We start from the raw sequence: 18001 nt of genomic DNA, 5'->3' as shown, positions 1-18001 counted from the left end.
AACATCCAATATAATTTCAGCAAATAAAACGTAACAATACCTATAGCAGTTGGTTTCTTGCGATGCAAGGTACAGCAAGTGCTTTGCAAAAATGTGCACAAAAACTAAACATTGAAACCCACTTTTAAATGCAGCCCACCACAATCATGGATGCCATATACACTTTACACAATATAAAAGATGGGACTAAGATCCACTCCGGATCTCTGTGTGCAAGCCCGCGGACCGAGAGATCCAGGCCACTCAATTTCAATCCTACAACGCCCATTAGTCCATCCCACTAGCCCACTTCACAAAAACCCAAAAAACTTGAACGGCCATATACGCTTTACACAATATAAGAGATGGAAGACAAAGCAGAGTTGATAAGTTAAAGGTTTATACAAATGAAAAGGGGAAAATTTGAATCCTCACAATTTACAGATTTTTTTTTCTCTTTGAAATTTCTATTCTAAAGTAAGGCAGGGCTCGGAAACACGAGGCACCCATGAAAGACTTTTGAGTGATTAAATGAAGCCATTCAGCAAGTGCAAAGACAAAAAACGCGCCGAAAAGAAAATCACCCCCAATCCCACCCCAAAAGCCATGTCATGGTATATAGCAGCTTGACATATTTAAGCTAGCCTAGCAAGAACCTGAATACATCGCTCAAAGAAATAATCCCTTCTACACGCTTGCTGCCGGCCTCCACAATCACAAGTCTCCTAACCCCTAAAAAATTAGCAGGGAAGCGGCGTGTGAAAAAACTTGTTACTAACACAAACAAAACAAAGCAAAGTTATTTACTTGATGGGCAAGCAACTTACCCGGATTAGCCAAGCGCTCCATCACTGTATGCAAAGAATCTGACTGCAAACACATCTGACATCTCTGCCCATTGAAGCCGTAAGGAGGATTTTCACTTTGTCCCAGTAGCAATGCCTACAACATGCAGGCACATTCAGTTTTCAGAGAGGAGTGCATTACCAAACATTTCAAAACTGAAAATTTGCGCTAGAGAATTTTTCATCACTCATTGTCTTTCAATTTTGTATTTTGTCTCCCCCCCATCTATACTTTCGCTACTAATAGGTTGGGTTGCATTATGCGTTTGTGTCAACTAAACTCCAAGATTTGTGGATAATCACATAAACCTTTTTGTTGCACACCGAGACTATTCAAGACATACTGAAGAGGCTAACTACATCACCCACATGTAAAGATCATAGAATGTAACAGAAGTAACACAAACTTGCACCGTTTAGAGAGTACCTGATGGATGCTCAATTCATCAAGGCGAATCTGTGTATAAGCTTTATCTCTGGCCAAAGCAGTGATATCACTGAGGAAGATACAAGAAGCACATTCAACAATTGGTCAAAGAACAAAGTAATTAGCTCTACGTAAAACTTGATGCAAATATAAATGAAATTCATTAGATCACCTTCGCGAATAAATATCCAGCAATGAATCATTACCATCCACTATAGGTATTGAACTAACGTCAGCTGCAAAAGAAAATACGAAATAGGATAAGCCACATAGAAGCAGGAGTCAGGACTGACGTAAATAAAACCATCTGGCTAATTTTGGAGACAAGTAATCAAAACAAGGTAAGATGTGAAGCAGACAGCTAGAAAAGAGAAGAAATATAACCTTGTATCAACAAAGAAAAGGCATCAGCAAGAGATGAATTTGGTCTCAACATTGCCAATGGCCGTCCATTTGACTCTCCAATATTTGGAACCCATGTGCCTAAACGAAACTCAGATATAGGATGTAGGAGTATGGGCAAGGAGCTAGAAGAATGTCTAAAATGCCTGCATATGCCTGAAGTTTTATTACAGATTAGTAACTAAATGTGTAACCTTAATGCTATATTAGAGAAATACTTACATTTTAGTATTCCGCAGAGGGAAGCAAGGTGCAATAGTTGTGGAAATGAACCATCCTGCGAAGTTGAATGGACAATTGGAACCGTTGCCACCTTGTTTTGCAAAATTTTCATAGCAACTTCTTTGAGAGAATCATAAGGGCCAGCCTGTATGTCAAAACAGTACAAATATAAGCATTATCATGATAGGTATAGAAGTTTCTGGATTATATAATTGCCAAAGATAACATGTCATTTAAAAATATAATACAAATTAGCATCTCATGAAGAACTTACAGAGACAAGACGCGGTGCACAGTATCTCCCATTGTCATCAAGTTGTCTGTTAAGATTTATTTTTCCCTCTTTCCATGCTGCTACAGTATGAGTCTCAAGCTCTTCCTCAGTCAAGTTGGATCCATGATTCCCAAGCTTTCATAAGAACCATACATTTTAATTAATTTAGCATGTCACTTCCAGAATAAACTTATATTAAGAACGACAATCTGAGATTGGCAACCATGAAAACTCATGAGCTGCGTGAAACAATTTTCAGGGTAAGGAGAATAAAGAACTTAAGGTTATTTGAAACAAGAAATATGTAATAGAGGAAACCGTACAGATGGAATGGGGAAATAAGGAAAAAAGACAAAATTTAAAGACTGTTTTTGTGTGCCCAGAATTCGTATCAAGTGTTGTATTACTATTGCCCATCAAATATAAACTAAATTCTCAGGATGCAGACTCCCTCAAGCACCATAAATTGACTCCAGCAAGGTTTGCAAAAGGAAAATAGATGCAGCATTAGGTATGATGGCAGGAAGGATGTTACTTGTCTATAATATGAATGTTCAGAGATTCACGAGAACACCATTAGTATGCATTATGCACCTTATAGCACAGTTGAAGCTTAGAAGCCTCTTAGTTACATGTGCGCCTCAAAAATTTAGAACTTTTCAAACATATATAATAAATTGATAAAAGTGTGTATATTACTGTGTTTCATCCAGAACTAGCATAAGCATATATTAACAATAAGGAATGACAAAAGTTTTACACGGGACACACCTCTCTCAAGATTAGGATGAAGTCCATTGCGCTAAGAACTCCAACAAATTGGCCCTTCTCAAAATCCCAAAGAGGAGCCATAGGTAATCCCTTAAAAGGAACTTAAATTAGTAACCGAACATATAGATAGGTACAAAATGCAAATTATTACCAAGGCAGAAACTGTTTAAATGGCATAAATGTCCTAGGGACTGATGAAAATTGAGCAGAGACAATCAATTTATGTAAGCTGGGGAATTCAAGCTCCCTCCCACTTTTTGTTTGTTTAAGTGAAAGCGTTTATATGTGTTTGAGGAAAAGACATTCACCTGTTCATGTAGGATATGGAATGCTTGCTTCACAGGTAAACTATTATCCAAGGCAATTACCTGTGATAGCAACATGATTAAAATAAGAATGATAAATTACCAGACAAACGGTGGTCAGGCCCACTAAGCTACCTACTATAGCCAGCAGCTGCATAAGGGTAAAGCATTCAAACCTTGCCTGACTCGGGAAGCAACTCATAAGCAGTATGTCTGGACAAGAACATAGATATACGATGACGAGAGATATCGAGATCAGCTTGCGAGAACCTAGGAACTGCTTCCTGCAATAGACCAACTTAAAACATGACCCATTCTGTACTGCAAGACAACTCAAATCCTTGACTTAAAAACAAGTGAAAAACTTACTACTTGTCTAGGAACCATATCTAAGTCCATATTGGATCCACCAGAAGTCTCAGGACTGAAACTTGTAGGAACCACATCTTCTCCAGCTAGAAAGATGGTATTCACTACTCCAACATTCGCATTAACAAAAGGCTGATGCTCATCATGTCGCCATTGGCCATCAACAAAAAATTTGTACTGCAATTATTGGAAATAACACATCTAATATCAGCATGACACTTAAAGAAATTGTATAATGTACCAGTAAGCGAGCATATGTAGCCCTTGGGTGAGAATATCTTATGGCTGCCACAGAGAGATAGCAACAAGACGATATCAGCATATAAGGAGCATCTACCACCACAACAAGCATGTAGGGAATGGTATTATTATCTTCCCTTTACATACATTAAAGCATATAAGGTAAGGAAAAAATGTAATATAATCTTAGCACATTGATTTGTAGAGGTTCAGAGGTTATATATTTTAATGATGCAGGACAAAGTTTTGGAGTATTTATTCGAGTTCCATTTATTTAGCAGAAATATACTTCTTTGCTTCATTCGGCAATCTAATTTGTGGTAGAAGGTCAACCCTTATGGTTATGTTCGCGCTATGCCCTTGATTATGAGGGTGCTATTTATAGCCAATAGCATATTGTACGATAAAAGCCTGATGCCTGTGCATGCTGAACCAATCAGAGTTTCCTACATAAATAATTTTCTTTCGTAACTCTCTATTGGAATGTAACAAATAAGAAATGCCAATTTCTTCCCTTTTCTGAGTATTAGACGGAACATAAGCACGCAACAAACAATGTTACAGCATTCACGAATCCTGATTCATAATATTACATTGCTTATCCTTTATGCAAGCAAACTCAACTGAACTGTTACCACATAACAACAGCAATACCAATGATTACAGAACTCAAATGAGAACAATAAGTAAGATTTTAAACTTCAGCAAGTTGAACCGAGTATAATAGCATTGATAAGTGTAAGAAATAAACCTGATGATACCCGGGCGTCAAATTCCAAACAACTTGAAAAACAGTTGGACACCCCTCCACTGGAGCCATAGGTATCTGTTCCAACCACCTGTACATACAGAAAAATATATCGAATATATCACAACTTTAATCATACATTGAGCATCGACACTAAATTCATATCACAACTTTAATCATACAGTGAGCATCGACACACGAAAAACGACTCTCACTCAAATAACAAGAACTACTACTGGAATTTGATCAATGTCATGGCACACCTTGTGAAAGAACCACTGACAAACACACTCCTTCCGCCATAAGGCCAGACAAACCGCGTCGGAATTAAAACTGGTACTGAAAGTCTACTGCTTTGATGTGCAGCACCCGAACCAGACCCAAACATTTCCCACCAAAGTAGATTAACTTATACAAAAAATCCCAGAAACTGCAAAATTCGACACCTTCCCAGATGATTATTTGCCACAAAAACCCCAATCCCACCAACCCAGCACACTACTTTTCCCAGAATTTAAGAACCCTTTTATCAAATCACACTTCAAAAAAACCCCACTCTGTTTTTTTCCTTTGTTCTTGCTTAGTAATGGGGATCCTCCACAACTGAGCAGAGGACCCTCAATGCTTGCACATGCAGTGCCACCAAATCAAAACCCAAAACACAAAATTTGCTATGTTTCAATCTCAGCACTCTCTGATCAAATTCTCAGTCCAAAAGGTCAACAAATCAGCCGGCAGGAAGAAAACCCACAAAACTCAGCAAAAAGCCAGGGCATTTTCCACAATTTGATCTGTGATCTACCCCAAGTCGGAGACTTTACCACCAAATCCCATCCCAGAGCTCTGCGTCTCTGAAACTAGGTGGAGGAATTCGACTACTATAGTGGTTGTGTTGTAATTTAGTGCATATTTTGAGGGCAACAGAAAGATAAGGAAGAAAACCCTAATACTGAAATATTGGAGAGAGAGAGATAGTGAGTTAGTGAGAGAGAGCTGGGTTTGGATCTCCAAAAGCTGTGTCCTCTGAGTGAAGAATCTGATTGAAAACATCCAAACACTCCCCAATATAAATTAATAGTTACAAAAAAAATTAATAATAATAATTTTTCGGTGTATCTGAAAACTGGCATGTGGAGTAACAATTTTACTTCAATTAACATGTATGCTTAGTTAAAGACATCAATCTCGTTAATCAGCTGCATTATAATACGTAAAAAAATACATAACAAGACAAGTGTTTTCTGATTCACACAAAATATCTAAATTAAGGTCATTACTATATTAGCAGTTATTACTTTTTTTAATGACAATGATGGCAAATTTCCAGAACTAAAATCATTATTTAAAGGGTAGTAGTTAGATTAACTTTCTACTTTACCTTTATTCATCTTTTCACTAAAAAGGACAAAAGGTTTTTTCATCCGAGAGAAATTGACTTTTATTAAACTTTTAGCGAATGCTAGCAACTATCTCATTTTGGTACTATCATCTTATTACATTACTTGATGTTCGAATTGTCTTTGCAAAACATAAGTAAATTGGAATCGAGTATTCATCTAAGACGAACCATATTTGCAGTGAACCGCTTGGTTTATATTGAAATTTATTAAATGGATTAAAACAATTTACGTTTCTTAAGCAAAGCTAATTTAAAAAAATAAACGGTTATGATCATCAAATAACTTTGCACAATCATTAAAAAAATACAATACTTTACTACTCAAATAATGAGTAGGAGTTCCTATCCAAAACCATTTGTTGCCGATTCACATAATTTCCTGTTCGTATTATAAATCACTCTATAAAGATCGCATCTGCAAAAAAAAATCAATTAAAATTGAGATCATTTAGTCATCGAACTATATAAAAACAAATGAACAGAATTGGAAAAGGCATTACGAATTGTCTATGTATTTGTTACAATAGATTGACTAAATGATCTTAGTTTTAATTCATTTTTTTGCAAAGATTATCTTTACAAAGCGATCCATAAAATGAACAATTATGATCATAAACACAAAACGTTTTGCTTCGAACACGAAGAATTTTGAGTAGGAAGTCATACTCATCATTGAGTAATCAAGCATTGTTCTAAAAAAAATGTAAAAATTTGAGAAGGTTGCAAGTATACTTGAAATAGTAGTATATGAGCTCGTTTGAAAGTGCTTTTAATATGATTAAAAGAGCTTAGAGAACAAAATTTGGATTCCAAACGCACTTGAAATGTTGTTCCAAGATTTAGTTGTTGCATTTGTACTAAGAAATTGTTCAGAAGTTCTTTTCACTTAAAACGCTTTCATCCATTTTAAAAGTACTTATAAATGATATTATTTACACTAAGAGGGAAGGGTGGTGGACTAAGTCTCACAATGAGCTAGCAATAATGTGGTTAAATTTATCTTTGGCGAGAATCGAACTTAAAACCTATCACTTACAAAAGAAGAGAAATATTACTATATCATAGTATTAGGTGCCTTGTAACTTGTTTAGTTAAGAATATTCGTCCATACACATGAGATCTTGTATTCGAATTCTCCTCCTCGCAATTGAGATGAATCTATAAAGTTTCCAACAATTTGAAAGAAAAAAAACAAAAAACCAAAAAGACCAAAATTTGATGGGTTGGTGGTTGGCCCCCGCTGGGTATTTGCCGTAAATTGGGTTAATTGGATTTGACGATCATGATTGTGATGTGAAAATTGGACCCCACGGAATCACATCACATCAGACGTTAAGCCTACAACTGCCCAGAACTGATGACTCCCTGTCAACTTCGGCCACTATTATATTTTAAAACATACAATAAATATATATAATTAGTACACGGTACATTTAGTAAAATGAATATATGGAATTTTAACGAAAAGTTCACGTTATTGTTTATTTTAACGAAAAAACATATTTTTATATTAAAAAATCAAACTTGGTATTATTCACTTTACTCTTTATTTTATCCTTATAGTTAAAACTCAAAATTTTCAAACATTTTTCATTAGTTTTCTTATGAATATATGATACAAATTAATCTAAAAAATATATAAATATATTAAAATTTTGAAAATTATGCGGTAAAGATTAATTTAAAAAATAAACATAGGCACGAAAAGAAATTAAAATATATCCGTACAAATTAAACCAAAAATATATTGGTACAAAATTTAAAAAATGGGTACATATTAAAGATAGAAATATATGAAAAATATCAAAAGGGATATATTTAAAAATGACTAAATAAGTTTTAAATATTAAAATTGAAATATGATGACATGTAAATTATTTAATATTGAAATAATGATGTGAATAAGTCAAAGGACCTTGGTAAAAAATGAACAAGAAGTAAGGTTTCAGTCCATGAAAAATGAAAACAAGGGGAGAACCTAATTTTTACTTATTTTATATTTAACGAAAAATACTTCAACTATTATGTTGTTTTCGGTATGGGAATTGTTTTTAGCATTCTAAAAATCTCATTTGGCACTCCAAATTTTCTATAATTAGAAAGAAAAACACACTTGTGAGGAGTGTAGAATGAGATTTTTTTAGTGCTAATAACAATTCCCTTTGGTATGTGTACAAAACATTTCATGTTTTCAACACGCAACTCGTTTATCGACTACAATTTACAAAATGCCAAAAACTTTATTTCTGACTTTAACAGCATTTGCATCCCATCATTTTTCATAATATTGACAAGAGAACACACGATTTTAACGTGCAACTCATTTATATACAAACTAGAAAGTGCCAAAAGCTTACTTCTTACTGTTAAATGCATTTGCGCTCCATCATTTTAGATAATGTCAATGAAAATTGAGGCTTTCAGCGCGTAACTCGTTTATCAATCAGAAAGTACCAAAACTCTATTTCTAACCGTTAAAAGCATTTGCACCCCCTCATTTTTGTATAATGTCAACAGACATTTCGCATTTTCAATACGCATCTTGTTTCATCTAGAAAGTGCCAAAAGCTTTACTTTAGACTGTAAATGCATGTACATCACGTCGTTTTCTATAATGTTGACAAGATAATCGACACTTTTAACGCATGACTCGTTTATCAACTAAAAAGTGCCAAAAATTTATATGAAGGACTTACCAATGAATTTCAAAAGACAAAATATAGGAATTTTCCTAACAGTATAAGGAATTTACATTATTAGCTAATATTAAACGCTCATAGGCATGAGTGAATTTGACATCTTCTGGAAATAGAAGCTTTTATGTTCAGACGCCAAGATCACATGGCCTTCTTGCCATAAGACACAACCAACACCCCCTCCGTCTTTTGCCCCACCCAATGTGTCTTCGATCGAACAGCCACGTTGTTCGATCACCCGACACGAATAATTTATCATCTTTAGGCTATCTTCAATACAAGGGTGAGACATCCTAAAATTTAGTCCCGTATTTTTAATTATTCATCTATATGTATGAGCTCGGTGAGTATGGTGCTTCGTCATACCTATCGGTAAACCAGACCAAATTTGGATGGTTGGAACTTTTGTGAAAGGTGGTACCCTTGGACAAAGTCATAAGCATAATTGCAGCAGTACGAAGTATGATGCTTCCCCGTAACTCATAAGCTGAAATTGGATAAGCAAAAACATGGAATCAAATCAGCATGGCGGCACTTGGAGCTCTGTGCGATAGAGAAGTAGTTAGTGAAGTTATTAGTGGGTTTAAAGGCTCGTTTGGAAGTACTCATTTTTAGGAAAAACGTTTAAAGTGCTTGCAATTAGTGCATCTTGTAGGAAACACTTTAAGTAATTTTCCAAGATTTACTTAGCTCGTTTGGATGTGCTTTTAAAATAACTGAAAGCGCATTTGATGAAAATACTTTTAGAATAAATCCTGAAAAAGCACTTAAAGTGCTTCCTGGAAAAAGCACATATGCAGAAAACACTTTAAATGTTTTGGAACCCAAAAACATTTTCTCTAAAAGCACTCTCAATCATTTCAAAAATACATCTGAACGAGCTCTTATATTTTTACAAATGATTGGGGCCAAAAACATTTTTAATCATTTCAAAAGCACTTCGAAACGAGCACTTCTTTAAACGGAGTTTGTTCGTCATATGGGAAAGTTTTAAGGGACTTGTAGCTCGTGTAGTAAAAGAGTTATGTTCATGCAATCAACAAGTTGTGTGTTATAATCATCCTTCCCCATTATTGGTTGTATCAGAGAAGTTCATATGGTGAAATTATTAGAATTGAAGGTAAAATATTACCAAAAAAAAAAAATTGTTTGAAGTTTCGGTTATACGTTGTTATGTGTTTTAACTTGCTCATATGACATGTAGTGATAGGTTTTGAAATTTCATCACCTTAACGTTCCAGTTATATTCATACTCAATATTTCACAAGAAAATCTAACTTATTATATAACACCGAAGAAATTTCACAACTAAAATCACTTGGAGTAAAAATGAATAATTTGGCGAATCACCCAAACAGAGAGCAAAGAGCATAGAGAAGCTCTACCTCTACTTCTGAAAACAGTGTTTTTTTTTTCACAGAACAGCAATCCCAAACTAACCCTTAGTCCAGTCCAATATAGTGAAAGTTAATGCGGGCAACAAATGCTCGGAAGAGCTTATACTGGTTGGGGTATTTGCCTTAAAAAGCCATATTGGGCTTTTGCTCTTTCTTTGAATGGGCTTCTGCCTTAAAGTCATATTGGGCCACGTCCGGACAAGATTGTATAGGCGGGAAAGAGTGAAGTACCGTTTGTACGAGTCCGAAAGAAACGACATGTCGTCCCTATAGAAGAACGCAAAATAAGGAAGGCACACGAGACACGACACCCTTTTCTCCGTCTCTCTCTTCTTTACTAACTTTCTGCAATCAACTGAGCTAGGGTTTCCGAGTCGCCATGGCCGATTTCCAGAGCTCGACTCACCGAGCCAGGTGGATCTTCACTCCCGAAGAACTGGTAATTCGCCTCCTCCGTATTTCACCTTCTTTTCTTTGCTGGTTTCTTTTTTCTTTTTGTGTTCAGCGAGGGCCTGTTTGGTTGCCGAGAAATGAAGGAAAATATAGTTTCTAACTTTCTAGGTTTATTATTTCCATCGTTGTTGTGCCGAAAATTTAACTGTTTCTTTTGCTTTCGCTCTCTGTTTGATTTGCTCTGTGAAAAAATTGAAGTGGTGGCCAATTTATAAATTGGAGCAATTTTTGATGAAATTAAATGAAGAAGCTTGTTTTCTTTGAGGCATTGATGTTTGCAAGGCTTTGAAGTTGAATCGAAATTTCGTATGCGTTTATTGATTTGATTTTTCAATGTTATAGGTTGGTAAATACAAGGCTGCTAATCAAAGAGCAGTGCAAACATTGGAGAAGGTACGTATTGTTTGATCGAAACAAGTAACTGATATCTTCAGGCAACTCTCGTGGATAGCTGATTGTTTCACTTGTCTGTTGGAGTGAGAGTGTATGTACTAATGCATCGAGTGTACCTAATTAGATAGTTTTAGGAGATGTTTATTGCCTAAGCGGACTAGCAGAGGATGTGATGAAATTAGGGCAGTGTCTTGACATATTGGTTTAAGGATATAATTATACCTTTCTACTAATGCATGTGATTCTGTATGTCATTTGTAGTATTACATGTCGAAGATGTCCACATTTTGTCCCATAGGAAAATAGTTATCTTTCCGCAAAGTGGCTTGACTTGCTTTCCATTTTTCTAACAAACAATTTCTTGTGTAGTATGGAGCAACACTAATGGAAGTAGATGTAGATGGAACATTATCATACCCTAAACCCCAAGTAAATGGTAATGTTCTTTCGAGGACCCCCTCCCTCCCCCTCGTCCCCCACCCACCCAAACATACACGCACACGGAGCTGGTTTTCAATGGCTTTATTTATTTATTTATTGTCTTTAAATACAGCTGATTCCCGTCCAAAACCCATTAACATTGAAGAGGAGCAATTTATGCGAGTATTTTATGAGAATAAACTTCAAGAAGTGTGTACCAACTTTCATTTTCCGCATAAAGTTCAGGTATGTGGTCTCCTCTTTTGACAGAAAAAAAATAGTAATAATTATTTAGGAAGCATGAAACAAAAAATTTATCAATTTTAGCACTATCCATGTCTAATTGGTTTCATTTGCAGGCAACGGCTCTCATATATTTCAAGAGGTTTTATCTACACTGGTCGGTGATGCTACATCATCCAAAAAATATAATGTAAGGTTGGCTTATCTCTATTAAGTATCTCTGTCAATTTTCAGCATATGTGATTGTGTGGAATTTTGGTTCTTCTAGGTAGAAATTCACTAAGATGTTGAGACATTGTAGAAAATCAGGTCATATTTCTAATGTTTATTGTGTTTGTACATGTACCTAATTGTTTGTGGATTTCCAATTTAAATTGATTGACTTTTGCACAGGTTAACCTGTATATATGCAGCTTGTAAAATAGAGGAAAACCACGTATCAGCGGAGGAGCTTGGTAAGGGGATCTCACAGGATCATCAAATGATACTCAATAATGAGATGATAGTTTATCAGGCATGGATGTGCCACACATTTCTTTGTTGTTTTTATTTTGTTTCTGTTTTCTTTGTTAAATATAATATACCTTTATCTTGCAGACTTTGGAATTTGATCTTATCGTTTATGCACCGTACCGCTCAATTGAAGGATTTGTCAATGATATGGAGGTAAAATTTCTAACGGTTATATATATATATTTTTTTTTTTCATAATGCACTTTTAAGTTTTCTTAGAAGTTCCTTCCACGCACTTGGTGACAATTAGTGTTTGATTTGTAGGAATTCTGCGGATTAGAGGATAACCAGCTCCAACATCTCAAGGTAATTGTTGGCTTTATGTTAATTGTTATTTGGCTGAATAGCATGTTGAGTATCTGTATCTACACGACTGAATCTTTAAAAGTCATTCATTGTTGAGATGCTACATTTTGAATAACCAGTCACAGGCAATGTATTGCTTCATGTATGTTTCTTAACCGGCTACACATATGTTGATGGATGTTTTGATGAGATTGCAGGATGCGGCAAAGATGGAAGTTGATAAAATCATGCTCACAGATGCACCACTCCTTTTCCCTCCGGGGCAGGTATGATTTGTCAGTCAAGCTTCTTCTTGTTTACAGCTCAGAATTTTGTTATCAATTTCAAGCTATCTTAATTTGATGCAGTTGGCATTGGCTGCATTGCGTAGTGCAAATCATGTATGCAGAGTCGCTGACTTTGAGAGGTTATCATTTGCACTCGGATTTCCTATCGTTTTTGTTGATAGTTTTCTTTCCTGTATAGTTCTACTTACGCCTTCCCGCCAACTTGCCTGTTGGGTTTGTTGTTGGACGACGCTAAAAAAGTTTCTTGCATGTATGCTCATTTTCAGATACCTGAGTAGCATTCTCTCTCGGCAGAGTTCTGCGCATACCATTTCAGAGCTAGTCGAATTCCTCAATGCAATCGATTCTTGGGTATTAATTCATTGCAATCAGCATATAAATGTGTTGCAAACTTCATAGGCTCTCTGATAGTGGCACGAACGTTTGTGAAAATTTCCAATCTCGTTTCTTCATGTCTAATGTATGTAGGCAAAAAGATACAAGTTTCCTTCAGACAAGGATCTCAAGCACATCAACCGGAAACTGAAATCTTGTTGGGGACTTAGTACACATGACGAGTATGCTCCTTATCTTGAGATAATCACGTTTAATCTGGTTACCTTTTCCTTTTGTATCAATGCCATACATTGACTGCTTTTCAGGAGCAAGAAGCGGGATAAGAAATCAAAGCACAAGTCAAAGAGGAGTTCAAATGAAGCACAAATTCTACCATCTCGTGCTCAAATGTATGCCCTTTTTGGTATTCTGTTGTTTTAATTGAAGGTCTAGTGCGGGTGTGGCTACCATTTGGCGGCTTAGTTTTGTGAAATTCGCGATCTTATCTCGGTTTCTGGGCAATTTCATGCGCTTGTCCCTTAGGGATTGTTGATACACTGCTGCTGGTGTCTGAACAGTTGGAGAGCCCCAAATTTAATTTCTTACTGTATTAACACCTTTCGTCTGGTTTCAGGTAAATTTATCTCGGTCTTTCCATGGGATCCAGTTCGTCAGGCTCGGAAAAATGCTCCAACCAGTTATCCTGTACCGTTTACGGACGACGATAATTTTTACCCGTGCTTTAACTAATGTTTTCTTTCTCCTTATCTTGCTATCTTCGTTTGTGTTCTGTTGTCAAATTAATCTAATTTGTGACTTTGAGTTTGAATGCGATGAAGAATTTTATCTGCAAAAAAAAAAAAAAAAAAAAAAAAAGCCAGTAATGAAAGTATCTTCCATTATATTCAACAAAATGTGTGTATTTTCCAATAAAAGAATGCAAGGCTTTTTGGTTTCGACCATAATAGGGCTTCTATCTGAAAACGCTGAAAAGGATAATAGAGAAATGCAAAGGAGATACGTGAGACTCTCTAGTATATTATAATATTGATACGAGAATTAATGCTAAATAATGAGGTGACAGAGAGTTCGTGAAGGGTGAAGTGTTTTATTTTGAGAGAATTTTTTTAGGGAAGGGGATCCTCTTCGGATCTTTTCCATCTAATCCATTTTAGTAAACAATTCGAGCTATTGAAAATTGATCTAACAGTTAAAGTTATTATAATTTTTAAAGTGGGATTGATTTTTAGTCGTTGAATCAAATTTCAAGGATACAAATTGTTTGATGAGGTGAATTTAGGTGAAAGGAATCCACAAATGATCCGTTTTCTATTTTTTGTATTTCCAAGAAAAGTCATTGAAAAGGATCCCACAAATAAAATAAAAAAAATTAAAAAACACTTAATAAACTTTCTTTAATCATTAGGACAAGAGGTGGTGCCAATATTATAAATAAATTAAAGCTTGGGCACAATAACAGTTTCGTAATTAAGTTGAAAGTGGGTGACACCGACAACTGTTTCTTCATAAAACCCACAACGGTTTCCTCATACTCCACAGAATTTATTCTAAATTTGCACCCTATTTGTATTTATTCAGATTTTGCACCCCTACTCGTATTTATTCTAAATTTGCACCCCTATTCGTATTTTGGGTTCGGGTACGTATGTTGCTCCTCGGTCTCAGACAAAAGCAGAAACCACACCGTTACCTCAGACCAGTTCAACAAACGTCTCCGTTTAACCCTTCATCTCCTTACTTCCCACTGCTATACCCTGAAAGGCAGCAAGAAAGAAACCCTAGCTTCTGCCCGTATTTTCCCGGAAACCAAACAGGAAGTAAGTGTTTCATTACTGTAAAATGCAGATCGTTATTTTTTATGTTTTTTTTTTATTTTTTATATTTTGCTTTGCAAACCACAGGAAATGCCTCCAAGAAATTCACCACTTCCGGTCAGACCTTCATGCCAACCAATTTCAGAAGCAGGTTTTGTTCTTCAATCTCGTTTCACGATTTCTTCCATTTGTGCTTTTACTGGTAGAGAATTTGAACCGGAATCGTTTTTTTTACTTATTTAATTCAAGTTCCATCCTGTTTAATTGTCTGTGATACAAATTTTGTGCTTCTACTTGTACTAAAAGAAATTTTGAAATCAGCTTTGACAATGTCATTCAGATGAACTCATGGCTGTTCCGGACACCCGAGAACTTTGCTTAAAACCGACTGTTGCGTAAAAATTAGAGATGAAATACAATGCCAGCGTATAAGTTATTAAGCCCGTGTTTTCGTTTCATCCAGTTACGCTTAGTTCACTGATTAGTTTGCATACGATATCATACTAGTAATGTACAATGCTGATACCGTGCTTGACCATACATGTCCGGAAATTCGGCCTACTGATAGCTGAAACCAGTCCTACCTTGTAACTGTGGTACCTAAACCCAATTTGTATAACATGAATGAGTTTTTCATGGTGGAATCACTTAAGTCTTGATGTTGGTTTTCGTTCACTTGGCGTCCTAATGTGGCATGTTTAGCATATTAACTGTAAAACCTTGAGTCTTTATGTTGCTTGAGAGGGCAGAGAGAAGAAAAAATCATGGAAAGAGATGGACGGAACAAAAAAACCCCAAAGGGGTTAGGGAGTCTGAAAGTTGATATTCTATTGAATCTATTTCGTCCTTGAGGACTTAATGGCATATTCTCTAGAGGATGATGAAATACGATGATCTTCATCTGTATTCATCATTATGTTAAAACTGTACTTATTCAAGTGTGATTAGGTGCGTCAAAAGGTATAAAATGTATTAGGATTAGAGATGAAATACAATGTCAACGGAAATGAGGTTTTAGACGTGCATCTAATGATCCACTGCATCGATAACGTTTAGACTGAGGATGTATTTGTTTCACTACAACCTCAAAGGCTCCAAATCATCTGCCAGGTTGGGGTGTTCCAGCATGAGTCCATTGTGAAGGTAGAAACTTCTGCCTGAGTTTGCTGATTTTCCGGAAGTTAGCATTCCGTTCGATGATATGTTAACTGAAAATAACATATTAGGGAAGAAACGAAAATTTAAAAAAAAGAGAGAAAATGAAAAAAAAAACTGAAAGTTTCTTCTTCAACACTTCAAAGGCGTTCCATTTTTTCATGGTGAACTGACAAGCCTATCCAGAACTTAAGCGTTAGGGCATTTGCATTGAACCCTCATACTTATTTATTGTTCCTTCTTGCTCTGTTTAAGCTAACTGTATGAATTACCTTTGCAGTTGCAAAGCCTTCCGCCACTCCAGCAGTACAAATAAAGCCATACCATCTTCGAATCGGAGTTGTCAAGATCATCTTCGGACGCCCTCAAAACCGCTTTTGAAAATTATGTCTTGTTATAGGAATGTACACTCTTGTAGCCACACGATCATATTTGGTTATTGGGTTGGTCCTGATATTGATGATGGATGGGGCTATGTGGAAGCTTTTATTAATCCAATCACTAGAGTATTGTTCAATATTCCATGTTTTTTCTCCTTATGTTTTGGGATATTTCATAGATTCATTCAAGACACACTTTTTGTATGTGTTAACAACGTCCAATTTGTCGATGAAAACGCGTAAAAATAGTTCAAATTTTAACATGTGAGGGTCAAAAACGAGCAAGGTACATAAGAGCAAACATCGGCCGGAATCGTGCTGGAAGCTGGTGTAGGCTGCTGCCTCAGAAACATGGTCTGATGTTGTGCTGTTTATTAATCCTAACAAATTAAATGCAGCCTTCGAAATGTGTCTTGATTAGGACAGATTGTAACTCTAGACACTAATTTGGTCACCTTTTTCATAGGTAAAGTTGAGCAGCTGCAACTCACATAGATAACCCATGATCTCTTGAGCCCTTTCTCATGGAAAATGAAATATGGATTCCTGTTAGATTACAAAGGAGAGAGATTGTTATGGAATTTAGGAGGAAAATGTATATTTCAGAAAGAGGATTCACAGAGAAATATGAACCAATTTCATTTCATCATCATTGCTTATCGGAATGTGACCGACTACAAAAACAATGTAGGGCATTGTTACACCTTCTCTCTCTCACACAAGAAAGAATACATCACAGCCATTCATTTCATCTATTCTATGAGATAGCTATAGTTGTCACTCTACATTGGTGACTCTCATTCAATCTAGAGCATTCATTTTGGAATGTAATCCAATGGCTCTATTTAAAACAAGTAAAAAAATGAATTGGTTTATTTCAGCTAAAACACTTAAACACTAACACTCCCTTCTAAGTTTTTAGCTAAAATCACTCCCAAAGCCTTCCTCAAATACTCGAATCTATCCCTTGCCAATGCTTTTGTAAAAATATCATCAACTTGTTTTTCAGTTTTGCAATAAATCCGATCAACTTCACCATTCTGCAGTGCATCTCTGATAAAATGAAACCTTCTGTTTATGTGTCTTGTCTTATGATGTGCCACTGGATTCTTAGAGATTGCAATAGCTGAGGTATTATCACAGAGAATCTGAGTAGGTTCCACTTGTTCCTTTCCAAAATTTGATAAAACAAATCTTAGCCAGATGGCTTGAGCAGTTGCCTCTGCAGCACTAACATACTCAACCTCTGCAGTGGACAAGGCTACACTGCTTTGTTTGATTGAAGCCCAAGAGAATGCTCCAGAACCAAAGCTAAATGCATATCCGGATGTGCTATTCATGTCATCTTCACTTCCTGCCCTGTCACTATCACAGTATCCAATAAGCACAACATCTTTACCCTTCTCATATGCAATTCCATAGTCCAGTGTGCCTTGGATATACCTTAGCACTCTCTTTGCAGTTCCCATATGTTTCCTGGTTGGATTATGCATGAATCGAGCAAGTAGACTTGCAGCAAACATGTTATCAAGTCTTGTAGCTGTTAAGTATAACAAGCTACCTACAATCTACTTATAGAGACTCTCATCGGCTAATTCACTTCCATCTTCTTTGATTAATCTTTCAT

General features: G+C 35.9%; 3 protein-coding genes across 3 annotated transcripts; 2 read left to right on the top strand and 1 right to left on the bottom strand.

The window, feature by feature from the left end:
• Nucleotides 1–362: 362 nt before the first annotated feature.
• On the bottom strand, nucleotides 363–5630 carry LOC126593134 (sucrose nonfermenting 4-like protein). The gene is made up of 13 exons (XM_050259031.1): nucleotides 4846–5630; nucleotides 4586–4673; nucleotides 3595–3771; nucleotides 3402–3509; nucleotides 3229–3288; nucleotides 2921–3010; nucleotides 2150–2284; nucleotides 1876–2020; nucleotides 1636–1809; nucleotides 1424–1487; nucleotides 1252–1321; nucleotides 807–921; nucleotides 363–711 (listed from the first exon to the last, which is right to left on the bottom strand). Exons 1-13 carry the CDS (start codon nucleotides 4968–4970, stop codon nucleotides 620–622), a joined length of 1443 nt encoding a protein of 480 aa, XP_050114988.1. The 5' UTR covers nucleotides 4971–5630; the 3' UTR covers nucleotides 363–619.
• Nucleotides 5631–10351: 4721 nt separating this feature from the next.
• Nucleotides 10352–13833, top strand: LOC126594539 (cyclin-H1-1). The gene is made up of 14 exons (XM_050260897.1): nucleotides 10352–10513; nucleotides 10870–10920; nucleotides 11290–11356; nucleotides 11474–11586; nucleotides 11700–11773; nucleotides 11977–12097; nucleotides 12181–12249; nucleotides 12361–12402; nucleotides 12600–12668; nucleotides 12750–12808; nucleotides 12956–13040; nucleotides 13158–13246; nucleotides 13331–13414; nucleotides 13639–13833. Exons 1-14 carry the CDS (start codon nucleotides 10454–10456, stop codon nucleotides 13640–13642), a joined length of 987 nt encoding a protein of 328 aa, XP_050116854.1. The 5' UTR covers nucleotides 10352–10453; the 3' UTR covers nucleotides 13643–13833.
• A 693-nt stretch (nucleotides 13834–14526) lies between these two features.
• On the top strand, nucleotides 14527–16629 carry LOC126592647 (uncharacterized). The gene is made up of 3 exons (XM_050258405.1): nucleotides 14527–14842; nucleotides 14927–14990; nucleotides 16275–16629. Exons 1-3 carry the CDS (start codon nucleotides 14671–14673, stop codon nucleotides 16615–16617), a joined length of 579 nt encoding a protein of 192 aa, XP_050114362.1. The 5' UTR covers nucleotides 14527–14670; the 3' UTR covers nucleotides 16618–16629.
• The last annotated feature ends 1372 nt before the right edge of the window (nucleotides 16630–18001 follow it).

This window comes from Malus sylvestris, chromosome 12 (genome assembly GCF_916048215.2).
Source record: "Malus sylvestris chromosome 12, drMalSylv7.2, whole genome shotgun sequence".
Lineage (NCBI taxonomy): Eukaryota > Viridiplantae > Streptophyta > Magnoliopsida > Rosales > Rosaceae > Malus > Malus sylvestris.
This window is presented reverse-complemented; position numbering and strand designations above follow the sequence as displayed.